The following is a 27,444-nucleotide window of genomic DNA, read 5'->3' as shown; positions in this document are numbered from 1 at the left end:
CCTTCGCGAGGAGTTCTATTGTTTAACAGTTCCTATTATTCAGTCATCCAAATCATGCATATACACCCATACCTGTACCTCATTTCTTTTACCTGATTGGCACCTATTATGAACCATATCATGAAGTCTAAATGGTAACCAAAAACTCTGACCCTCATTCTAGAACTTTCTTTATATCAGCTATCCTGATGGTAGTCTGTAGTCCTTGATGAGCCTTAGAAGGGGAAAGCAGCAGAATGATGAGAATAGAAGCAGCAGAGGAGGTAGAAGTTGTAGAAATCTGTGTTCTATGGACCAGAGGCTCCATAATGAAACACTAGAATTGTGAAAAATCACACACAAGAACTGTCCCAAGTTCTTGAGACCTCAGGGTTGTTTTCTTAGAGTTGTAAGATGTCTACCTTCTCAGCTGGACCATGATGAGGAAAAGCCCAAGGAAATTAGCTTATATTGGCCCAAATTTGTGGAATAGGGTTTGTAAATAAGAGTTTCCCTGTCTTAGTTTTAGGAGCAGGGACAACATTCCTTTTTCCTGAGTGTCTGCAGTGTGTCTAATACTGTGATGAATGCTATAGGGGAAGAAGAGCAGACCAGGACTTCTCTGCCATTAGAGCAGAGCTCCCAGCCTTATTAAGGAGGCAACACATAAATGTGTGAAGTAATTAGAGAACAAGGCAAAGCAGCATCAGAAAAGCGATAGTCTGGGATGAAACCTAGTGCCCACAATATTTGGGTAGGCAGCAAGAGATGGGCTCTAAGTTAGGAGTAGGAGCTATTGAAGAAAGTAGAGCTTACAATGGCCCTTGACTGACAGAGAATTGGGGTAAGACCTTTCCCCACAGGGGCCCCCACCTAGTTATACACACAGAGCAGTGACTGGGGCCAGTATGGCAACCCATGAGTGACAACAGTGACTGGAAGAGAAAAGGCAGTCTGGATGGGAGGGCATGGTTGGTCACTGCAGACCAGTTTTCTTTTGAAAAGGTTTCCTCTCTGATGTCAAATACCCAGAAAGCTAAATGGAGACTCAGAAAGCTCCTCATCAGACACCCCCTCCTCCAGCACCTTTAGATGGTGACAGAGATTGAAAAATGCCCCTATCCAAATAAAGGGCAGATTTCCCAGCTCTGAGCTCTTTTCGTCCTGGGCAGACTGTGACAAATTGCTCACTTACCATCTCTCCCAACTCTAGGCTTTATGCTGATTGTGTTTATGTTCATTTCCAGGCCCACTCAGACCTACTTCTTCCTTAGCCTGTAGGCTTATGTTAATTTCTGAGATTATTCTTTCCTGTGTCCAATTTACTTTATGAGCCAAGTTGCTCACTTCCCGCAGTTTTGTTTGTAGCTGCTCCTTCTAAATGTTTAACAATGTTTACTCACTGCTCCATACTAGCAATTGATGACCAATGTGCAGGCAGCTTCCAACTATTCAGAGGCTAATGCAACCACTCTAAAGGAAACAGATTTCTTGCAAACTCCTCCTCCTCCACCTTTCTCCCACTCCCTGTCTTCTGGCCACTTCCCTTGTTTGGGAATCCCTCATGCAAGGTGGGAGGGAGGCAGAAATGATGAGAAACAGTAACTCGTCCTTTTGTCAGGGTGCCAGAAACTGTGGGTTTTTTTTTTTAAAGAAATTTTGAGAGTAAAAAGAAAGAAACTATTGATTATAACAATACATGTCTATTTTGTGAGAATCTCAATTTTCATGTCTGTTCTTCCCAATACAAAGGAATATATGGAACTGTTTCATTTTCCCTTAAGTGTAATAAGGTCAATATTTCCCAATCTTCATGACTCCTATCTATGCTTTGAATACTCTGCTCCACCCTTCCATAAAGTTTCCTCTGATGTAGTCTTCCCCATACTCTAGCTCTGGATCCTACCACATTTAGACTCTTCTGCATTATGCCTAATGATATGCCTCAGTTTCTTTACTGGACTGAAAACAGACTGGGTTTCAAAAGACAATTTTTTTAGTACTGAGGATTGAACCCAGGTGCTTTATCATTGAGCTACATCCCCAGCCATTTCTATTTATTTATTTTTTATTTTGAGACAGGGTATCACTAAGTTGCTGAGGCTGGCCTTGAATTTGTGATCCTCCTACATCAGCCTCCCAAGTCACTGGGATTACAGGCATATGCCTGGCCCAAAAAAGATATTTTAAAGTTGAAAAAAAAATTTTAAGTTCTTTGATCATGTTCTGCATGCTTCCCCAGAAGTGCTTCTGAATAGCCAAAGAACTCTACATCTTTCATCTCTAACTGCTATTTACTCCAAATATTATAACACAGACAGTAGTTTTATCAAACGTCCTTTAGCTATTAGAAACCCCACCACCCAAACCTAGACATCCTCATTTACAGAGTACTTCTTCCTGACAATGATGAATTCTCTTGAGCCTCCTAAGACCTAGAGGATGTTGAAGGAGTCTTCTCTTCAGACACCAAGGCTTGACTTAGTTGCACAGTCTTTAAGATGATAGGTCATCTTTACCCTTTCAAACAAATATTCCTGCAGTCTATACAGCTCGTTTGGAACTGATCACATACTATTATGAACTTTTATCAATTTTATGTAAGTCTGATCTACCCAACTTAACTCCAGAAGGAAAAGGAACAATTTCTCTGTTTCCCCTATTCTTAGATCTGGGCATGTTGTAATAACATAAGTTAAGAACCAAGCTCGAGAGTCATACGGCCTGTGTTTAAATATTGGCTCAGCTACTAAAAACTATGTAATTACTATGTATTTACTATGTAAAACTATGTAAAAACTATGTATTTACTACCAGGGATTGAACCCAGGGGTGCTTAACCACTGAGCCACATCCCCAGCCTTTTTGTTTTTACTTTGAGACAGGGACTCACTAAGTTGCTTAGGGCCTTGCTAAGTTGCTGAGGCTGACTTTGAACTTGCAATCCTCCTGCCTCAGTCTCCTCAATCACTGGGATTATAGGCATGTGCCGTCATGCCTGGCTGTATATGTTATCTAACCTCTCTGAGTCTCAGCTCCTCAGCTTACCTCACAAGGTTGTTGTGATATTAAATAAGTAAATCCATGTAAAGTGCTTAAAACAGTGCCTGCCACACAGTAGGCATCCCACAAACATTAGCTACTCTGGTAAAGACAAGCAACAAGAGAATGGTAAGAGGTGACAAGAGACTCCGGTTTCTGAATTGCCATTGGATGGGCCCTATGCTCCTCTCTCTACAAACTTTAATCCCGTCCTTCTATGCTTCTCCTTTCTCATATCTAGGTCCCCACACTGATGATGGATACCCAGTTCTCTGAGTTCACACCAGACATCACTCCCATTATGTTGGCTGCCCACACCAACAACTATGAAATCATCAAATTGCTTGTTCAAAAACGGGTCACTATCCCACGGCCCCACCAGATCCGCTGCAACTGTGTGGAATGTGTGTCCAGTTCAGAGGTAGATAGCCTGCGCCATTCCCGTTCCAGACTGAACATCTATAAGGCTCTGGCAAGCCCTTCACTCATTGCCTTATCAAGTGAAGACCCCATTCTTACTGCCTTCCGTCTGGGCTGGGAGCTCAAGGAGCTCAGCAAGGTGGAGAATGAATTCAAGGCAGAGTACGAAGAGCTCTCCCAGCAGTGCAAGCTCTTTGCCAAAGATCTGCTGGACCAAGCTCGGAGTTCCCGGGAACTGGAGATCATCCTCAACCATCGGGATGACCACAGTGAAGAGCTTGATCCCCAGAAGTACCATGACCTGGCCAAGCTGAAGGTGGCAATTAAATACCACCAGAAAGAGGTAAGCTTAGATCATCTCTGCTTTCAGGGAAGCATAAGGCCTACAAAGTCTAGAGAAGCAGAGCACGAGTCAGCATTCACATACCACTTGGCCCTCTAACAAATTGAATGGTTGGGCAGGCTTCACAAATAGATGCATTCAGCTAAGACACCGACAGCCTCTATATATTTTCTTTATGATCAGAAAAAGTAGCCACCTGATTCTTTGATGGGAAAACATTCATTCATTCAACAAGTGCTTATTAAGCACTATTCTAGGTGCTTGGGATACAGAACATGGTCACCAGTCCTGCCTTCTTGAGTATACAAGCTAGCAGTGAAGATTAAGTAAACAATCATTTTAATGAATATATAATTATAAACTCAGATAAGTACCCTGAAGGCACAGTGTTCTGTGAGATCATATAGTGAAGGGCTATTGTGGGAAATAAATGAGAAAAGCTGGTGTTGAATGCATGAGACAGAAGTGCTTTTTGTTATTTTTCCCTCCCTCCCTCCCTCCCTCCCTTCCTTCCTCTTTCTTTTTCTTTTGTGGTAATGGGCCTCATACACATTAGGTGAGCATTCTGCCACTGAGCTACATCCCCAGTCCCAGGTAGTGCTTTGTTATCCATTTCCACCTTGCTTCCATGCTACCCAGTGTCAGATTCAAACAGGTGGATCCAAGATGTGCCTGCCAGTTGAAGGGCAAACAGCAGCACCATCCCTTCATGGATCCAGGCTCTGAGGAAAGTTTCAGCATCTGTTCACCTGATGCCTTTCTCTCAGACATATGTGTGTGTGTGTGTGTGTGTGTGTGTGTGTGTGTGTGTGTATATATATATATATATATATATAATAATCATATATATACAGGGCACAGTGGTATATGCCTGTAATCCCAGTGATTCAGGAGGCTGAGGCAGGAGGATCACAAGTTCAGAGCCAGTCTCAGCAAGTTAGCAAAGCCCTAGGAAATTCAGAGAGACCCTGTCTCTAAATAAAAAATAAAAAAGGGCTGGGGATGTGACTCAGTGGTTAAACATCCCTGGGTTCAATCCCTGGTACCAAAACAACAAACAAACAAACAAACAAAAATCTATAAAACTATGCCTTTTAAATGAGGCAAAAACAAGTGCTGGGGCAACTTTGAAGGGCATCAAAAACAACAAAATAGCAACATGGAGATTGAAAGGGCTATTCCGGGCAGGGGAGGTGGTAAAAGGATAGGCTTACCCCTAAGTTTTTTTATCCTATTTTTGCTGTTGTCTTGCTTTAAGAGAGTGAGTTACTTAACCTCTCCTTTTAACTAAGTGATCTCACTTTTCTCAAAAGTGTGGATAACAGTAACACTTACCTCCCTGGAGAAATTTAAAGATTAAATAAAAGAAAACAGGTAATGTGCTTATGCATAACACAACAATGGGCATAATGTGGGGATTCAATAAATATTAGCTGCTATTATTATTTATTTTCATTGTTACACGAGGACCTTTGATATATGGTCTGATTCTGTGTATTAAAATAACAGATAATAGATACAGCCAAGGTCCATCTTCTCTTACCCCATCTCTCTCAGGGCCCTGCTGTTGATATATAGTATCAGTTATTGTGTTAAGCAGTCTACTGCAAGGTCTAATTGATTTTTCTATGCTTTGATATCTTTACTGTCTATTTCCATTAATGATGTATATTACAGCTTCAGTGTTTTTTCACTTTACATAAATTGTTATAATACTGCGAGAAAATATCAAAGGTATTTTTAGAACATGAATTGTTTCTAAGTGACAGAACAGTTAATGGGAACAGAATAATTTTAAAGTAGATATTACAGAATGTGACTAAATTTTGCAATTTGCACCCCACTGCATAGGAACTGAACTTGACAGTTTTAGGCTCCCTCCACCCCTGAAAACTGACAAATCATTTATTTTCAAACAGTCTTCCTGCAGTGATTTCATCAATTTTGTATTGTTACATCATCTTCCAGCTATTTATGACTGAACCCTTCTCCTCATATTATCTTTTTTTAAAAGAATTTAACCTTTATTTTTATTTATTTGTTTGTTGTTTTTGTTTTGTTTTGTTTTTATGTGGTGCTGAGGCCTCACCCATGCTAGGCAAGCACCCTACCACTGAGCCACAACCCCAGCGCCCCCCATATAATCTTCCATTGCCAGTTTTAATTACTGCTTCACTCTTGACTTTCTTACTCTCAAGGGGATCTGTTTGAGATATGACCATGGAATCATCCATGTTTTCTACATGAACGGCCCTCCAATCCTCATGAAACTTCCCATCATTTTCCTGTTTTAGTCCTTTAACTGACCTGAAATTTGCCCCCATGTTCCTTATTTCATAATTTCTCTTCTGATTGCTTTATAGAATGTGTTTATGTTACTATATGCTCATGGAGTATGTTTCTCAGCTATCATTCTACCTGAATATACCAAGGGGTTATATTTCTTTTTACCTCTTAATTCTGCAGCAGAGATTCCAACAATTTTTCGGGGGCCATTTATATGTACATTAAATTGGAAGGAGTCACTTTTTCACTGTGGGGAAATGATACACATAAAACTTGCCATTTTAACCACTTTTACATTTCAGCTGCATTAAGTACACTTACATTATGCAACCATCATTACTATAATTTGTTTCTGAAGATGCCTAAGTTCGGGGGTATCCACTTTTCTTTTAGTAGTGAATTCATATAATTAGAGTTTCATATTTTTCAGTCCATATTATTTTTATAAGACTAGCAAAACAGCATCTCTTGGTTGTTCAAAATTACGGATTTTCATTAGTAATACAAGCAACAATTAAAAAAACCACTATTTACACAAAAATCAACAAATTTTAAGCTTGGTACCATTCACTGATCGTAGTAAATCAAATAAATGAAAACCATTGTATTTAATAAACTGAATCCTTTCAGTTAGAGCATATCAAACTTCAAGTCCAGGCCTTCAACAGGAATAGTGTGATCTCAACTTCAATGTCAATAATTCCCTAGTAAAGAATAGATTTTCATGGAGACACATAAACCCAAATATGACCATAGAAAAAGACTTTAGAATTATTTTGAGGCTTATATATTTTGCTCCAAATTTTCCAAGATAGTTATCTTAGTAATAACTATTGATCAATTTTAGCTTAGTTTTCTTTCAAACTAAGCACAATGATGAACATATTAGGCTTGGGAATTCAGATATATCTTAAGGTTGGTATTCTAAAGGCATTGCTTTGGGAATGTAAAACATGACATATTCATCAAACGCTATAAATTCCTTCTGAATTATGACTTCACATTCACTAACAACGCTGTAATCCTTCCAAGTCCGTGAATTACAGTTTTTTAAAAAACAAACAGATCTGTGGTTCTATAATGTCTCAAATGTGTTCAGTTTCTGATTTTTCTCTATTCAATCCATATGTCTAGTTTGAGGCTGAATATTCTCACTTTCTTGAATAAATCAGCAATATCCTTGTTTGAGGGGTATTTTTGTAATTTTTAACTTTGATGTGTTTGGTAAGAAACACAATCCTATGAGTTATTGAGCTTCCAAAAATTCAGTTGTCTGTGAGAGCTGCATTCTTAAAAGTCCCTGATCTGAAACAGCAATACTGTTCAATAACTATCCACAGTCTAGCCTTTGAAGAAGTATAACATACGCATAGCTGTTAAGGACATAAACATTTACTTAAAAGGTCATAATCTTGATCATTTATTTTATAATATTATATAGTACGCTCGATCATAAATTTTTGCAGTAAACTCTCTTCATGTAGGATGTGATGGAACTAGGCAACTGACAAAATTCCTCAAATTCCTGGAGATATATTTTATGGGTATTAACTCAACAAAGAGAAAAACATCGATGTCTTAAAAGGGTCACACCCTGGGATCTGGTGAAACACATTCGGTTTAAGAGTTACATGTTCAGAGCCCCCTAAAAATGTTTTTTTTTTAATTTTTTTTAGTTTTAGATGGACACAATACCTTTATTTTATTTATTTGTACGTGGTGCTGAGGATCCAACCCAGTACCTCACACATGCTAGGTAAGTGCTCTCCTACTGAGCCACAACCCCAGCCTCCCTAAACATGTTTAAGACATTTTATTAAAAGATAGGAAAGACAGTGGAATGAATCTGACTTAACTTTCCTATGTACCTATGTGAATGCACCACAGTGAATTTCAACATTGTGTACATTCACAAGATTCTAATTAGAATAAGATATATTCCATATTTGTATAAATATGTCAAAATAGACTCTACTGTCATATATAACTAAAAAGAACAAATAAAATTAAAAGGAGATTGACAAAAAGTAAATTTAAAAAAGGCCTGTTGTGCTGGTGAAAAAAATTAAAAAGACAATTTTTCCAGATGCCCTTTAGACCCTGAACAAGATGGTGAAGGAGTGGACTAGAATTCTCTCAGGGCCAGAATTGTTCACAGAAATAACCTCTAAATGGGAATGGAACAACAGTGCTAAAAGAAAAACTGTCCTGTTTTACTTGATTCCGTGATTGTTACCAGTTGAACCATGAGGTTCTATCTTTAAGGAAAGTTGGAATACTTCCTCAGTGTCTGTTAGGAAAAGGACAGAGCAGATGTGTCACTTCTCCACTCTTTAGTGCCATCCTGATGACATACTTTGGTGCCAAATGGAAGAAATGAAGAAATACTCAGAACAAATGAATATTTTCTCAATAAGTGGAGGTGGTATGAGGGAGGAACATCAGAAACTCTTATACCAGGGTAAAGGACCCAAAATAAGTCCATTCACACCTTAAGTTTCATACAGACAACATGACTTTTAAAATTTGAGTTAAGAAACCATATTCCATAAAAAACAGACAATATTTTTTTCTCTAAAAATGAACTGCAACACAGCTGATTTGCAAAGCTGGTAGTTAATTGATTGTCAATATTAAAAATTCAGAAGATAGAGTTTCAGGGAAGCCAATGTGTTCCCAAGCTCAAGTAAGAATAAAAGTGCTTAAAATAACCAATATTGCCAGGCATGTGCTTTCAATCACAGATTTTGTTAATGAAATCTTTCATTACAGGAATCTAAAATACTAAAGTCATGTTTTATACCTGTGGCCCCCTAGTCCACTTTACACTATCTTTCTATTAAAGTAAAAAAATACCCCTTGAGATATTTTTCTAGGGTCTTTATAACTGTAGTTTCATTCTTCAGGGGTATAATGGTGATTATCTTCAAGGATTCTTTATTACCCTGAAGAGATGTGACATTGGAAATTTGTATCTGTCAATATAAATAACTCCCAAATAACTTCAGAAACTAGGAGTTGTATTTATTTTTATTAGAGATTTTTCTATTGTTTGTTTGGTTAGTTGGCTGATTGGTTGGTTCATTTTTAAGTGTTCTGAGTAGTATATAGACAAAAGAAAAACAATTTCTAAATGTGGACAGGAGGGAATAGAGCCTCTTTATGGAAATAATAATTTTAAAAATCTAGTTGGATCATGGTGGGTTAATAATGTTCAGAGTTACATAACCCCCTCAGGAACAAAAATCTTAGCCTTAAATGGAATATAATTCATTATTTCATGAAGGGCTTTTTCACTATTGTTTTATCCTCATTATTATTCCTACTAGAACTCAAATAGACTCCCCAAAAGAATTTAATTTGGTGAAAAAATAAGCTCCAAAGACTGAAACAAAAGCTGATTCCAAACTGTAACTTTGACATGATGTAGAATAAGGAAGTGCTAATCTCTTAGAGAATAGATATAAAACTATTGAATGATCTTTACATGCCAAATAGACTTTTAGGCATTCTTATGCAGACATTTTTCAGATACTCCTGAAAAGTTCTGATTTCATATATTCTGTCTCATTGTTAGGCATACCAAAGACGTTGAAACCATATTGTTTGATTTGTTCCTTATTAGCATTGAAGGTAAGCCAAAAATTGTTACAACCCTTATTTTACAAATGACAAAGTGCTATGTTCAGAGATTTGTTACAGATCATCTGACAAGCCAAAAGTAGAACTTCAGACTCTTGGTACAGCATTCTCTCTTATCATATGTTACTTCCTTCTGTTAAGTGGGGTTCATTCATGCTAGTTTAGTGTCCTTGAAATTTACCACCAGGTAATTTAAGATGACCACAGGTTCTTTGATTTGTGAATGAAAACTTTATTAGTTTAATACTATTAAAACAACAAAATATTTTGACCAATAGCTATCAGGATCATAAACAATTATAATCTAATTGGAAACAATCATCATATGTTAAGGATGCAAGGATGTATTCAGAAGTACCCTCACATGTTATCCAAAGTACATAAGGACAAAGACTTGTGCTGCCTACTTCACTGCCATCTACCAGCCTATCTCCTTTGGTTTTAACACATTTAAGCTTATCTCAGAATGGTGGGTCTCTTTCCTTTTGCCATGCAAGAATTGGTTTTGGCATTGGTCTCAAGAAAATCCAGAAAAGGGCTAATTTGTATAAAGGTCCAGCCATTCTCTCCATTCTTCTCAAAGAGATTCAGGATTTCAATCAGAGGTATCCAAACAGTGAACTAAGTTAGTTAATACTTCTCCTTCTACTTGAGCTTTTAGGTACAAGATCTGTGTCACTGTCAACCAGCTGTTTCTATCAACATCTCAGGGTTGGCAGATTTACGTAAGACAAAAATGACTTGGTTCATAAACCTACTTAAGAATTAACTTCATACAATGGTTTTCTACCTCTAAACAGTTGCATAACTTTTAACAATTTATTAATCTTCTTCTCTCTCCTGAAAACACTCTCCTTACTAGCTCTTGCTCCTAAATATTTTCTTATTTCCACACACATTTCTTATCACTATTAACACTGTTTCTAATTCTGTTCCATATAGCAAGCATACTTAATACAACAATCCATCCTTGGAGTAGGGTTACATCTCAACAATTCTTAAACACATATAAGCAATCCCACAATCAAAGCAAACACTGAAATGTATCTTATTTAGTCCTGAGGTGCCTTTATAGTATAATCTTTCCAGGTGATCCAGGTAAATCAGAGGCTAGCCAGATTCACATGCGGTTATAGCATCTTGTCTTGACACCTAAGAACCGTGTTAACCATTAATTATTTTACAGACTGCTTCAAGTCTCTATCTTGTTTTGAGGTCTAGAGAAGTACTACAGATTTCTCTTGATGTTATTTTGATGACCTCTCTTAGTTAGTGTGACTACTCCTGTTCTCTCATAAGACACTAACAGTTTTAGCAAGCTCACACTAATCTGTTCTGAAATTGTTATAAAGTCCATATCCCAGAGTTCTACTTGGATTGATAACTACCCTTTAGTATCTATTGTGTTTGAGGAGCACCATGTCTGTCCTTTTTCAGCTAAATTGCTCACCGAACCAAGTTTATAGCAGACCAGTGGTCTCTCCTAGCATGTTTCCTGATCTTGTACACAGATGCTTCAAGTTTTATTTTGACACAAAATTATAGCCCAATTTCTTAAAGTCCAAATTCCTCATGGGGAGTGTGTATCTTCTCTGGCTGTTCCTAAACCCTTAATTAAAGCATAGGTTTTATCTTTTAAACTGTATCCAGTCCCTTCGTTATTTTTCTTACTAAATGTTCTAAGTCTAAGAACAAAAACTTATAACTAAATATATAGATGTCCTCATTTAACTGCTTTCACTAATCTTTGTAGACCATTCTTATTGTCACAGAGGGATAAACAGTTTCTTCTTATTTTTTTCACTACTCTATTGGGTTAATTTGGTGCAGCCCTTTGCAATACATCAATTATTTGCCATTTTGGACATAAACTGCATCTCTAGAGGTCCCTACACATCAAAAGTAAGGTTCAGTTTGTTCAGTCATGGTAGCCATGAAGTCTCACAATCTGGTTCCCAGTATGGCTTGTAATTACCCCCAGCAGTTGTTCTAGACATAATTTTTACTTTTCCTTTTTGTCTTTATTTCTCCCTGTGTCTTGGGACCTCATCAACTCTTATCAATCTTTCCACATAACAAGCAGTCTGTTGTGGAATTATCTCATACTAATATGTTGAATAGCTCTATAAATTGTTCTGCTTTTTCAAAAGGAACTGCAGTAGCTTTTCCAGATATAGTAATCTCTTTTGAAGTTTGTCAAATCACTTATCCTAAATGTCAGTGACCAAACTGATTTGTTACTCCTACTACGGCTCATCCAAATAAGACCTGGATATATAGTCTACAACTGTTCCCCATATATCTTTTTTTTTAATTTTTTTAGTTGTTGATGGACCTTTATTTTATTCATTTATTTATATGTGGTGCTGAGAATCGAACCCAATGCCTCACACATGCTATAGGCAAGTACTCTACCATTGAGCCACAACCTCAGCCCCCCACATTTATCTTTAAAGGTAACTAATCATCTATGCATGCAGACCTCACTTAATATTAGATGCAGCATCTGTCTTGTGGTTAGATCTGATGTCATTTTACTAATTGTTATTTTAATCCTTTCAACTATAACATATTCAGGACTCTCTATAAATTGGTATAGTCTAGTTCCCACCAGTGTGGACTGCCTTTTATGAATCATTTTTTCACAATTTACATATGCCACATTGCTTATAGTGTACGGTTAAGTCTTTACCCAGTTGTTGTTCATATCATGAGATGGCAAAGGCCATTCTCCAGGAAGGAAGGTCACACATAGTCTCTATGGGCTTATCTGAAGGACAGCTATAATTTCAAATAGAAGTTAGTGGACCATGCAACATGGAATTGGTATTTCCTGTGCATTTATTTGGTCCCTCTGTTTTTGTGTAGGAGGACTTCAACTACCTCATTTTCACCTTCTGGCATGTATAAAGTTATTGTGGCTAAATAGCAGTCCACATTTTATTTATATCTATCACTGTTCCTGCCTCTCAATAGTAAATACTGTTAGGGTGAAGTTATATCACGTGCACTCCACTAAGCCTACCAACTATTCATTTTATATTCAGTTATACTCACAAATATATATTTTATCCATTTCCCCTTGTGGACCATCACCTTGAAGCCTGTGTGATAAATGTTTGACTTTCCACTGGTGAATAGTTCTTGTAGAGAAAGATCCACATGGCCAGTCTAGTACTTCTCTCTTTGGTTAATGGATATGTTGTGCCACTTCCATTTTGGCAACAATATTTAAAGTAACTGCAACATGGATCAGCATTTGTGGGTGTCAGTCCTGCACTGGAGTCTCTTGGCCCAGCTCTTTCAAAGGTTTTGCCCTGGTAACACTCATCTGAAAACTTTTCTGGAGTTTTGCTCTGTGACAGATGCTTCTCTTTCAGATTTCTTTCCCATGGTCTGATAGGGCATCCTTTGTTTAACACATTTTTAAAGACCCAGTAAAGAGTTACACCTTTTCAAGTACAAATGCCTTAACATTGTCCTGTTAATACAGTGAAATACCATCCTGGGGGATATTCTCCTTTTAATTTCTATTAACTGTAGAACAATGAAACTGGGTCCCAAGATGTAAGATAGTTCATATGTGCGTCAATCTGATGTTAGGCTGAGGAGATTCTCTTCTTTGTTATTATTTGCACTTATCATCAAGAAGCCTAATAGAACAAATACAAGGAAGAACCACACTGCTAAAGTCAGAGTTTTTTGAATAAAAACAAAAATGATACCAGTCTTTTCTGGAAGGAAACCAAATCTTACTGGTTCTATAAGTTTTCAATAATGAAAATATGCAGAACTAGGAGAAAAATACTGCTCATGTCCAGAAAAATCAGGATATATTTGAAGAAAAAGATTAGTGATCAGTTCTCACATGTTGGCGAGGGCAAACTGGGTCTTATTCACTTCTTAAACCATTGTTTATATCAGAGAGTGCATCTTCATAGAGCTCATCTACGTCTAACATTGCTTGATCTATATCAAGGATTAGCTCTTCATCTTCTTGCAGTGAAAGTATTGATTCCAAGTCAGAGAGATCAGCAAGATCTGGTAGTGAAGGTTCCTCTGGAGGAGATGCATCTGCTCCCATCTGTTCTGTTCTATCATTTCGTTGTTCACAAGGAACTTGTTGTTCTTGTGAAATAGATTGTAAGAGCTCTTCAGCTATTCTTATTAACTGGGCTACACAGTCAACAAGTCCACCAACTAGCATGGGAATTGACCCAGACTCCATGCTCTTCTTAACAGATAAAATATTACTAAAAACTGTAGTAAATGGACTCTTGATGACAATGAATCCTGTGGGGCTAGTAATAGTTCTTTGGTTAGTTTAGATGAGAAATGAGGATGTTGATATATTCTGATGGTGGTCAAGTATAGAATGAAGTCAGTGGTACCACAGGACTTTTTGATGATGTCGATGAAATCTTCAACAAAATGTATTTATGGTACTCTCGTTTGTACTAGTGGTGAACTTCTGTTACAGTGACCACCAGACAGATTCTCACAGGCAAGATAAAACAGCAAAGCAGATCTAATAATAGAAAAGAGAAATATGAAGATTAGTATGATTGACACTTTATCATCCTATAGGTCCTACCTACAGGATACCCTTATCAAGTATTATCCATAGGGTTAAAAGAGGATCTCTAGGTATTGCTTCTCCTTTGGTGATAATACAAGAATATCTACTACCTCTTTGCCCATGGAATTTCTCATGATTTTTAATGTCTTGTTAGGAGATTTGAAAATAAAGTGAGCATAGGCACTTTGTCTGTCTCTCTTGAATACCTCTATTGAGAAAGGATACATCCACTCAATGTCTTTCAATTGACTCTGTCTTCATTAGCACCTTTGCCTCATTACCATTTATATCTGGAGCTACTAAGTATTTTCTGATTTTGATAATACATTCATTAAAATTACAGTTACCCTGCATCCTGGGGGAAGTGTATGGTAAATGAAATTCCCACATTCTCTGTCTTCTGCCAAAATTTGGACAATCGAAGCTATAACATTAGTTTCTTGGTTGTTTCCCATTACTGCTGATCTTCCATATCTAGCAGCTAATTCTTCCAACTTTGTCTAAAGCCATGATTGCACTATTTTCATCTACATGTCTGATGGACTCTGCATACTCCCTCTTCCACAGAAAGCATATATTTCTGTAAGGCAATACTCTATTTAAAAATCTAGGGACTGGCCCAATATAATAAACCTGCTACATATGCCTGCCTTACCACTCCTCATTACTCTTTAAATGAGTTTGTTGAAGATGCAATATATTTTTAGCAATTTAACATATCTCATATTGCCTACTCACTTGTTTGATTCATAGTATTTTTCTCCTATACTTACCTAGTGCATTTATGTCCATATGCTCTGAGGTTCTCTTAACCATTAAATTGAACTGAGATTTCTTTTATCCTTTACATTGAACTGACAAGAGAGCTGAGTTAGAATCCAAGGTTGTGTGGTCTACATTAGTTTTTTTGTTGGGGGTGCAGATTGTCTCCTCTCTCGCTACAAATAGATAATTTTGTCTTTACATTCTGATGAGCTGATGTGTGTCCTACAAAGACAGCTAGATTCTTTTTATTGATTTCTTTTCATATCCCCATTCACCAAATTGTTTTTCCTGCAATAGTCCAGTTCGTAATTTCCCAGTTCTTAAAGCATATATCTCCAGCCTATAGCTGATCAGTGTGGCTGTATATCTGTGGTCACTTTTTCCTTGGGCATATCTATACGTTAAATTTTGGGATACTAATCCTATAAATTGGGTTGATTTTCTTTCTCCAGCCTCAGGCTATTCCTAGCAGAGCATCGTCAGAAGGAACCATTGATCTCAGTCCTTTAGGATACTGCCAATTCTATATTTACCCAATTTCTAGAAGTTGTGACCACAGTGAGTCCTAGAAAGCCACAGGCTTCACCTCCAGCTCACTGTGCTCTTTGGATATTTACTGTAGTACAGTAAATGATCAGCCAGATTGTCTACAATTTGCACATGGAGCTTAACTGGTCTGCACAGAGCCTAGTGTGACCACCCAGCTGTACATTATTTCCAATTAGCGTAACTTCTGTCAGACCATTCCATTGTTTTTGTCCAAAATCCTACCATTTTCCACTAAGTATACACTCCTTTTTGGATTATGACACCTAAGGCTAGCTCCTATTTTCTTGTTTATTTGTTTTTCTGTCTCTCTACCCTCATATACATAGATGAAAATGTGTCATAAGATTAGGAATCTTGTCTGTTTTGTTTTGTGCTCTATTCACAAGACACAGAAAATTGCCTACCACATAGTAGGTAATCAGTGAGTGTTCTTAAATAAGAGAAGGAAGGGAGGAGAGAGGTACAACTTTTAGCTCACTCATTCAGTAAATACCATCAAGCTTCAGCCATACATGGGGATGGCAGTGAGTGGAATAATGAGCTAGCCCACCAAAATCCACAGTTAATAAAATGAACAGGAAAAGTACAGAGGAAAAATAATCACAAAGCATATATCTGACAAAGGCCTTATACCCAGAATATATAAAGAACCCCTACAACTAACAATAAAATGACAACAATCCAATTTGAAAAATGGGCAAAAGACTTGAACAGACATTTCACAAAGAAAGCAAAATGAACAGCTAACAAGAACATGAAAATGTACTCAATATCATTAGTCATAAGGGAAATGAAAAATTAATATCACAGTAAAATAGCACAATATACTCACTAAACTAGCTAAAATTAAAGACCAACAATACCAAATGTTGACGTACAGATCAGCCAGAACTCTCCCACACTGGTGGTAGAAGTATAAAATGGTATACCTCTTTAGGAAAACATTCATGGGTTTCTTAAAACACTATGCAAGCACCATGGCCCAGCAATTCCACTCCTAAGTATTTACACAAGAGAAATGAAAGTTTGCAAAGAGACTTTTACAAGAATGTTTTATTAGAAGTTTTATAGAATGTTTTATGTTATTAATGTTTTATAGAAGTTTTATGTAAAACACTGAAAAAATTCAGGTGTCCAACAAGAGAAGGGAAAAACAAACTGTGGTGTATTCATACAATGTAACATTAATCATCATTAAAAAGAAGGCCAGGTATGGTAGTGCACATCTGTAATCCCAGAGGCTCAGGAGGCTGAGGCAGGAGGATCACGAGTTCAAAGTCAGCCTCAGTAATTTAGCGAGATACTAAGCAATTCAGGGAGGCCCTCTCTCTAAATAAAATACAAAAAAGGGCTGGGGGTGTGGCTCAGTTGTTAAGTGCCCCTGGGTTCAATCCCCAGTACCAAAAAAAAAAAAAAAAAGAAAAGAAATACCAAAAACATTATATTTAATAAAGGAAGCATAACACAAAAGAATACACACTATATGATTCCATTCATATACAATTGCATAAAATGCAAAATAATCTTGTGGAAAAATCTGAATAGTGGTCACATCTAGGAGATATAGAGACATAAAAGAACTTCCTAAGGTGAGGGTAATAATCATATTTTAGGTAGAATTGGGGGTTTCACAGAAATATGCATTTGTAAAAACTCGTTTGCTGGTACTCTTAAGATTCATGCATTTCATTATTTAAATTTTACTACCCCTCAAAAAAGTAACCAAGCATGATCCCCAGTCTCAAAAAAATATATATCAAATGAGATGACATAACCATAATTAATGATTATAATATATGTTCACTTTTATGGAAGATATTGTCAAGCACTATGAAACTCACTTTTATTTATTAGTATATTTAATCTTCATAATAAAATAACTATGAATTGTAGATGGAAAAATTAAGGATCAGAGGGATGAAGTAACTTGTGCGTGATAAGTAAGGATGCATAGCTGGAAGTCAACCCAGGTCTACCTTCTAAAGTTCTATATCAGAGGGTACAAATGAGGTACCTACAGTAGCGAATTTGCCTTGGTAGGGCCAGAGCTGACATCTCATTCGCCTAAACAGGAATAGAACTAAGAATGTTAATCTCACTTGTAATCCTTAGAAGCAAACAGAATTCTAAGTTGAATGTGACTAAGGAAGAGGTACAGAGAAAACTGGATCAGTCCCCTATGGAATTCCCCATCATCCTATGACAGGGAGTTTATCTGCCCTTCACCTGACCTACTGAACTGACCTAAATACTCATTAACTATTCACCTGTGATACAGCCAAGATGGATGAGAGAGTCAAGACTGTGCCATAAAATGATTTCTGGACTTGCACTTTCAAATTGGATGTGAATGCTCCTGAAACAACTAAAAACCACCCCCAATGAAAACTGCAAAATTGATAGATTTAAGGATATCATTAAGGTATGAAAACGAAGACAAACTGTACTAAAATTTCAGAGAGTGAGCTGACAGTCATAGATATCTTTCTCTTCCCTATGGTATTTGCTAATTCTGGGCACAGATCGAAGATAAGGCTTGGCTTTAAGGCAGAGGGACTGTACTAAGGAAAAGGACAAATTAATGTAACTTTTGGTAGTTGCAATAGGCTGGCATAATGCATTGAAAACCTGAGAGTACAGGACTTATTTTTCTTACCTGAAGTTTGCTGATACGTGCTGGTACATGGGTGGGAAAAGTAGAATGAAATTTCCCACAATCTCCTGGTTCTTCAGAGTCAAATTCTCACTAGAGGGAGTGGTATTGCCGCAAACACACCACTGGTCTCTGCCTCAAAAGCTTTTAAAGTTAGTGAGATATAGGGGAGGCTAAATGAATACATAAGATCAAAATCTCTCTCAAAGAGCACTTTAGACAAAGGGAGTCTAAAACATATAAGGATATATAAAGGGAGACATCCTGAAGAACGAAACTGGAGGATATCATATATCAAGGCTAAGACACAGAGAGAAAAATATTGCATGTTCTGTTTCATATGTGGAAACTAAAAAAGTCAATCTGAATGTAGAATAGTGGTTACTAAAGGCTGGGAAGGATAGAAGCGGGGGGATAAATGAAGACTGGATAATGGGTACCAAAACAGTCAGATAGAAGGTATATGTCCTGGTGTTTCAGGAGAGTGAGATGATTATAGTTTATAATAACCTATTATATAAAATATATATGTAATAACACACACGCACACAAACACATATATATATATATGTTAGGAATAACTAGAAGAGAGGAGTTCAAAGTCTCCAAATATAAAGAAATGACAATATGAGAAAACAAGGGAAGAAAATGCCCCAAACAAATCTAGATGTTACATCAATAAACTCCAACGACAGCATGGCAGAAGAAATGACAGAAAGGGAGTTCAGAATGTACATAATTAAAATGATTAGGGAAGCAAACGATGAGATGAAAGAGCAAATGCAGGCATTGAACGATCGCACCAATCGACAGTTAACAGAGCAAATTCAGGAAGCAAAAGATCATTTCAACAAAGAGTTAGAGATATTGAAAAAAAACCAAACAGAAATCCTTGAAATGAAGGAAACAATAAACCAAATTAAGAACTCCATAGAAAGCATAACCAATAGGATAGAACAGCTGGAAGACAGAACTTCAGATATTGAAGACAAAATATTTAACCTCGAAAACAAAGTTGAACAAACAGAGAAGATGGTGAGAAATCATGAACAGAATCTCCAAGAACTATGGGATATCATGAAAAGGCCAAATTTGAGAATTATTGGGATTGAGGAAGGCTTAGAGAAACAAACCAAAGGAATGAACAATCTATTTGAAGAAATAATATCAGAAAATTTCCCAAATCTGAAGAATGAAATGGAAAATCAAGTCCAAGAGGCTTATAGGACTCCAAATACACAAAATTACAACAGACCCACACCAAGGGACATTATAATGAAAATACCTAACATACAAAATAAAGACAGAATTTTAAAGGCTGTGAGAGAAAAGAACCAAATTACATTCAGGGGGAAGCCAATACGGATATCAGCAGATTTTTCAATCCAGAACCTAAAAGCTAGAAGGGCCTGGAACAACATTTTTCAAGCTCTGAAAGAAAATGGATGCCAACCAAGAATCTTATACCCAGCAAAACTTACCTTCAAATTTGACGATGAAATAAGATCATTCCACGATAAACAAAAGCTAAAAGAATTTACAAAAAGAAAGCCAGCATTACAGAACATTCTCAGCAAAATATTTCATGAGGAAGAGATAAAAAACAAAGAAGCAAATCAGCAAAGGGAGGAATTATCCTAAAGGAACTGTCAAATAAAGGAGGAACCAAGATGTGTCAAAAATTTTAAATATGAACCAAATGACTGGGAATACAAATCATATCTCAATAATAACCCTGAATGTTAATGGCCTGAATTCATCAATCAAAAGACATAGACTGGCAGATTGGATTAAAAAGAAAGATCCAACAATATGTTGCCTGCAAGAGACTCACCTCATAGAAAGAGATACCCATAGACTAAAGGTGAAAGGATGGGGAAAAACATACCATGCACATGGGCTCAGCAAAAAAGCTGGAGTATCCATCCTCATTTCAGATAATGTGGTCTTCAAGCCAATGTTAGTTAGAAGGGATAAAGAAGGACATTTCATACTGCTTAAGGGAAGCATAAATCAGCAAGATATAACAATCATAAACATATATGCCCCAAACAGTGGCTCATCCATGTATGTTAAACAAATCCTTCTCAGTTTTAGAAACCAAATATACCATAACACAATAATACTAGGTGATTTTAACACGCCTCTTTCACCACTGGACAGATCTTCCAAACAAAAATTGAACAAAGAAACCATAGATCTCAATAACAAAATCAATAATTTAGACGTAACAGACATTTATAGAATATACCATCCAACCAAGAGCGAATACACTTTCTTCTCAGCAGCACATGGATCCTTCTCTAAAATAGACCATATATTATGCCACAAAGCTAATGTCAGTAAATACAAGAAGATAGAGACACTACCTTGTATTCTATCAGATCATAATGGATTGAAGTTACAAATTAATGAAAGAGTAAAAAACAGAAACTACTCCAACACCTGGAGATTAAACAATATGCTACTATATGATGAATGGATAACAGAAGATATTAGGAAGGAAATTAAAAAATTCTTAGAGGTAAACGAGAACAAAGAAACATCATATCAAAATCTCTGGGACACTATGAAAGCGGTACTTAGAGGAAGATTTATTTCATGGAGCACATTTAATAAAAGAAGTAAAACTCAAAAAATAAATGACCTAACACTACAGCTCAAAGCCCTAGAAAAAGAAGAACAGACCAACACCAAAAGTAGTAGAAGACAGGAAATAGTTAAACTCAGAGCTGAAATCAACGAAATTGAAACAAAAGAAACAATACAAAAAATTGAAAAAATAAATAGTTGGTTCTTCGAAAAAATAAACAAAATTGATAAACCTTTAGCCACACTAACAAAGAGAAGACGAGAGAAAACCCAAATCACTAAAATTCGGAATGAACAAGGAAATATCACAACAGACACGACCGAAATACAAAACATAATTAGAAGCTATTTTGAAAATCTATACTCCAACAAAATAGAAAATGTCGAAGACATCAACAGGTTTCTAGAGACATATGAATTGCCTAAACTGAACGAGGAGGACATACACAATTTAAATAGACCAATTTCAAGTAATGAAATAGAAGAAGTCATCAAAAGCCTTCCAACAAAGAAAAGTCCAGGACCAGATGGGTTCTCAGCCGAGTTCTACAAAACCTTTAAAGAAGAGCTCATTCCAATACTTCTCAAAGTATTCCATAAAATAGAAGAGGAGGGAACCCTCCCAAACTCATTCTATGAAGCCAATATTACCCTGATTCCTAAACCAGACAGAGACGCATCGAGGAAAGAAAATTTCAGACCAATATCCTTAATGAACATCGACGCAAAAATTCTAAACAAAATTTTAGCAAATCGCATACAAAAACATATTAAAAAGATAGTGCACCATGATCAAGTGGGTTTCATCCCAGGGATGCAAGGTTGGTTCAACATCAGGAAATCAATAAATGTAATTCACCATATCAACAGACTTAAAGTCAAGAATCACATGATTATTTCGATAGATGCAGAAAAAGCATTGGATAAAATACAGCACCCCTTCATGCTCAAAACACTAGAAAAAATAGGGATAGTGGGAACATTCCTTAACATTGTAAAGGCCATCTACGCTAAACCCATGGCTAATATCATTCTAAATGGTGAAAAACTGAAAGCATTCCCTCTAAAAACTGGAACAAGGCAGGGATGCCCTCTTTCACCACTTCTATTCAATATCGTCCTTGAAACTCTAGCCAGAGCAATTAGACAGACCAAAGAAATTAAAGGGATACGAATAGGAAAAGAAGAACTCAAACTATCCCTGTTTGCTGATGATATGATGGTATATTTAGAGGAACCAGGAAATTCCACCAGAAAACTTTTAGATCTCATAAGTGAATTCAGTAAAGTAGCGGGATATAAGATCAATGCACATAAATCGAAGGCATTTTTATATATAAGCGATGAATCTTCAGAAAGAGAAATTAGGAAAACTACCCCATTCACAATAGCTTCGAAAAAAATAAAGTATTTGGGAATCAATCTCACAAAAGAGGTGAAAGACCTCTACAATGAGAACTACAGAACACTAAAGAAAGAAATTCAAGAAAACCTTAGAAGATGGAAAGATCTCCCATGTTCTTGGATAGGAAGAATTCATATTGTCAAAATGGCCATACTACCAAAAGTGCTATACAGATTCAATGCAATTCCAATTAAAATCCAATGATGTACCTTACAGAAATAGAGCAAGAAATTATGAAATTCATCTGGAAGAATAAAAACCCAGAATAGCTAAAGCAATCCTTCGCAGAAAGAGTGAAGCAGGGGTATCGCAATACCAGATCTTCAACTCTACTACAAAGCAATAGTAACAAAAACGGCATGGTATTGGTACCAAAATAGAAAGGTGGATCAATGGTACAGAATAGAGGACATGGACACAAACCCAAATAAATACAATTTTCTCATACTAGACAAAGGGTCCAAAATATGCAATGGAGAAAAGATAGCCTCTTCAACAAATGGTGCTGGGAGAATTGGAAATCCATATGCAACAGAATGAAACTAAACCCATATCTCTCACCATGCACGAAACTAAACTCAAAATGGATTAAGGATCTCGGAATCAGACCAGAGACCTTGCATCTTATAGAAGAAAAAGTAGGTCCAGAGCTTCAACATGTCGGCTTAGGACCAGACTTCCTCAACAGGACTCCCATAGCACAAGAAATAAAAGCAAGAATTAATAACTGGGATAGATTCAAACTAAAAAGCTTTCTCTCAGCAAAGGAAACTATCAGCAATGCAAAGAAAGAGCCTACAGAGTGGGAGAAAATCTTTGCCAATCATACTTCAGATAGAGCGCTAATCTCCAGAATCTATAAAGAACTCAAAAAACTCTACACCAAGAATGTAAATAATCCAACTGACAAATGGGCTAAGGAAATGAATAGACACTTCACAGAAGAAGATATACAAGCAATCAACAAACATATGGAAAAATGTTCAACATCTCTAGTAATAAGAGAAATGCAAATCAAAACCACCCTAAGATTCCATCTCACCACAATTAGAATGGCGATTATCAAGAATACAAACAACAACAGGTGTTGGCGAGGATGTGGGGAGAAAGGTACACTCTTACATTGCTGATGGGGCTGCAAATTAGTGCAGCCACTCTGGAAAGCAGTGTGGAGATTCCTTAGAAAACTTGGAATGGAAACACCATTTGACCCAGCTATCCCACTCCTTGGCCTATACCCAAAGGACTTAAAATCAGCATATTACAGAGATACAGCCACATCAATGTTCATAGCTGCTCAGTTCACAATAGCCAGATTGTGGAACAAACCTAGATGTCCTTCAATTGATGAATGGATAAAGAAAATGTGGTATATATATACAATGGAATATTATGCAGCCATAAAGAACGATAAAATTATGGCATTTGCAGGCAAATGGATGAAACTGGAGAATATCATGCTAAGTGAGATAAGCCAATCTCAAAAAACCAAAGGAAGAATGATATCGCTAATAAGTGGATGATGACACATAATGGGGGGTGGGAAGGGTTAGTGTTGGGGTTGGAGTTGGGTTTAGGGAGGGGGGCAGGAATGGAGGAAGGAAGGACTGTATAGATGGAGGGGAAGGGTGGGAGGGGAGGGGGGAAGGGAAAAAATGGCAGAATGAATCAAACAACATTACCCTATGTAAATTTATGATTACACAAATGGTATGCCTTTACGCCATGTACAAACAGAGAAACAACATGTATCCCATTTGTTTACAATAAAAATAAATAAATAAATAAATAAATAAAAATAAATAAATAAAATAAAAATTCAAAAAAAAAAAAAAAATGACAAAGAGAAGGAAGGCCAATTATCCCAATTTGATCGATGCATGCTGAATGTTTGTGTTGAAATGCCACTATGTTCCCCATTAATATGTGCAATTATTACATGTTAATCAAAAAAATTAAATTAAAAAGATACCTAGTTTTATGGCTACAGAAATTAAGAGAGCATAGTACTGGCACAAGAGACAGACTTATAAATTAATGGAACAATGTCCTTTAACTCACACTAAATACTAAAATAATAATAATAATAATTTAAAATGGATCATAGACCTAACTATGAAAGATTTTTAAAAATTAGATCAAATCACAGGAGAAAATCTTCATGATCTTTTTTTGGGGGGGATACCAGGGACTGAACTCAGGGGCACTAGACCTACATACACCCCCAGCCCTATTTTGTATTTTATTTAGAAACAGGGTCTCACTGAGTTGCTTAGCACATAACTTTTTCTGAGGCTGGCTTTGAACTCATGATCCTCCTGCCCCAGCCTCCCCAACCACTGGAATTACAGGCATGCACTACCATGCCCAGCATTCTTCATGATCTTAGGTAGGCAAATATCTCTTGCAGGACACAAAAACATTAACTATGAAAGAAAAGATTAATGTTTTAATTCATTAAATTAAGAACTTCCACTTACTAAAATACACCTTAAGAGGGTGAAAAGGTCAATCACAGAATGGGAAAAATATTCCCACTATGTATTCAACATGAGACATAATCATTCTATACATATTTTTAAACTCCTAGAATCAATAAAAGGAAGTAATTTTTAATGTAGAACAAGAAAATTGAACTGACATTTCACAGAAGAGAATATCCAAATGACCTATATGCACATGAGCAGTTTTTCATCACTATTACTCATCAGGGAAATACAAATTAAAACCACAATGAGATATGCAAAACCCCACCAGAATAGCTAAAATTGAAAAAAAAATGAAATTACCAAGCTTTAATGACATGGAGCAACTGGAACTCTCATACTTTGCTGATGAAAGTGTTAATGGATACTATTATTTTGGAAAACTATTTGGCAGTATCTACTAAAAGTAAATATACCTCTATCTCATGAACCTGCTATTCTACTCTTAAGTATATAACCAAATTAAAAGAGTACAAACATCCACCATAATATATGTACAAGAATGTCAAAATATGAATAACAATATAGTAAAATCATTCTATTTATATGAAATTCAAGAACAGGCAAATGAATCTATGGAACAGAAGCTTATCTCTATGTCACTTCTAGGAAAAGAGATTAGGAAGCTTTTTGGGGTACTGGGAATGTTTTGTATCTTGATATGATTCCATATATAAAAGAAAAAAGCATTGAGCTACACCTTTAAAATCTGTACACTTACACACACACACACACACACACACACACACACTATATCTCAAAAAAAATGTGGGTTTTTTTAATTTCAAATCTCCTTTCTATAAAACTAGTGAGGACAGCAAGACAGTGATGAAAAGTGTCATCAGATTTTGGCAAGCCAGTCATCAGAGCTAATGAAAACGGAATGAAGTATGAATGTATGGGGAAGGGTGCCTTTGGCTGGTGTGGCTATTTCACAGCGGTGCTAAGGCAAGAGGCCCTGATTACCAGACAGTCATTAATTGATGAGATAATCCACATCTTATAAATAGCTCAGAAAGACAACTGGGGCAGAGACCATTCTATCCATCTGCAAGTAGGATCTTTAAGCCCATTTGATTTTTGTTAATCTCTCGATGATGACATTTTTTGTCAGCACAACTAATCAAAAGCTACCATTTTTCTTTTAGGTCAAAGTCCTACACTGCTATTTTGTGCTGCTTCTAACTTGAAATCTGGCAATAAGTGTCTAACAGTAGGATAGGAAAGGAGCGAAGGAATCCAAATCCTCTGGGTCTATGTTTATAGTCGATAAGCTTCTCTGCATCAGGCAAGGGAAATTAGTTTATATCCAAGAGGGAAGGAGGCAGTTACATGGGAGAGATTAAAATGTGCCCTTGGTTAGTACAGGCACCCATTTTCTACTTATGAACAGGAAGATTTTTCAAAGTGCTCCCTTCTCTAGTGCTGCAGCACCATTTGGATACACACATTGAATTTAGGTTTGAAAAAAAAACAACTCTAGACATACATAACTGCTCATTGCCTTCCCACCTCTGAGGAAATATCAAAAGGATCTTGTCCCCAAAGGGCAAATTTTATCATTTTGACATAGCAGGGGCATCTCTGGGGGAATACAGTGAACAAAGCAACAGGATTTACCCTTTAAATTCTTTGTCAAAAAGCTACAAATCTTTGCCTTTAAAAATAACCTGTGTAATAAGGCAATTTGCCTGTTATAGGACCTGACATTTAAAATCCCCATGAACCATATGTAATTTATCAAGAGAAAAAGGGAAAAAATGATATCACTCAAGAGCTAAACATGGTTGCTTCCTGAAAATATATGAAAAATTCAAAAGGGAAACTGAAATAAGGGAGAGTAGGGAATGTGCTTATGGTCAATTTCTGAATTTCTTTCCTCCTCCAAAGCTGCTCATTGCTTCAGAGAGAATCACAGACACTAGCTTACCCTTCAGAAAAACAACTTAGTCACTGCAGAAGAACCACCACTTTTGAAAACATTTTTTAGTTATTCTTCTAGACATATATGTAGTTTCCTGAAATCAGTTTGAACATGAGGGACCACCACCACCTCCTGACTTGGTGGGGCCCTACACAGGCTTGTCCCAGATCTTGGCTGCTGTGAGAGACTCCAGGAGCCCAGAGTCTGAAAAGAGATATAGGACTTCTAGATTTTTGGTTTTTAAATATTACCAGTGCAGAAGATAGGGCCTAAGATAAGGGAAATAAAAACAGAACTTGGAGGTAATAGGGAAAATGTTTTGTTGTTTTGTTTTGTTTTTTTAATGGTGCTGGGGATGGCACCAAGGGCCTCAGGCATGCTAGCAAGCACTCTACCACTGAGCCACGCCCCCTAGCCTAACAAGAAAATGGGGCCAATTCCGAAGTCTTTCCTCAGCTTTTCTTTCCAAGAGGGAAAAAGGAAAGTTGTGTTTATTGGGAGACAAAAATATTCTCCCTTGGAGAAAGTATAAATGATAGTTATTACTAGAGTAGGATATGATGTCAAACAAACCTATATTTGAATTATTACTCTACCACTTACTAATCTGAAGGTTGCTAAATTGCTCTTTGCCTCAGTTTCCTCATCTATAAAATGAAGATAATAATAGTCATGAGAATTACCTGAGTTAATACATGCAAGAAGTTTAGAATGGTGCCTGGCATATAGTAAGCACCTAACAAATGCTAGCTGATATAATTGTACTGAGAAATTCTAGG

General features: G+C 36.7%; 2 protein-coding genes across 2 annotated transcripts in view; one reads left to right on the top strand and one right to left on the bottom strand.

The window, feature by feature from the left end:
* Trpc5 (transient receptor potential cation channel subfamily C member 5) overlaps positions 1-27,444 on the top strand; it is a 272,621-nt gene that overhangs the window by 153,397 nt on the left and 91,780 nt on the right. Inside the window, exon 5 of the mRNA XM_047536079.1 lies at positions 3,263-3,784. Coding sequence (XP_047392035.1) covers positions 3,263-3,784 — 522 coding nt within the window. The remainder of the gene's footprint in view (positions 1-3,262; positions 3,785-27,444) is intronic.
* Positions 13,605-13,940, bottom strand: Trpc5os (TRPC5 opposite strand). The gene has a single exon (XM_047536081.1). The coding sequence runs from the start codon at positions 13,938-13,940 to the stop codon at positions 13,605-13,607; it is 336 nt and encodes a 111-aa protein (XP_047392037.1).

This window comes from Sciurus carolinensis, chromosome X, assembly GCF_902686445.1.
Source record: "Sciurus carolinensis chromosome X, mSciCar1.2, whole genome shotgun sequence".
Taxonomy (NCBI): domain Eukaryota; kingdom Metazoa; phylum Chordata; class Mammalia; order Rodentia; family Sciuridae; genus Sciurus; species Sciurus carolinensis.
This window is presented reverse-complemented; position numbering and strand designations above follow the sequence as displayed.

Excerpts from the sequence above, each read along its gene's own strand:
- Trpc5os (XM_047536081.1), bottom strand. The coding sequence starts at position 13,940 with ATGGAGTCTGGGTCAATTCCCATGCTAGTTGGTGGACTTGTTGACTGT.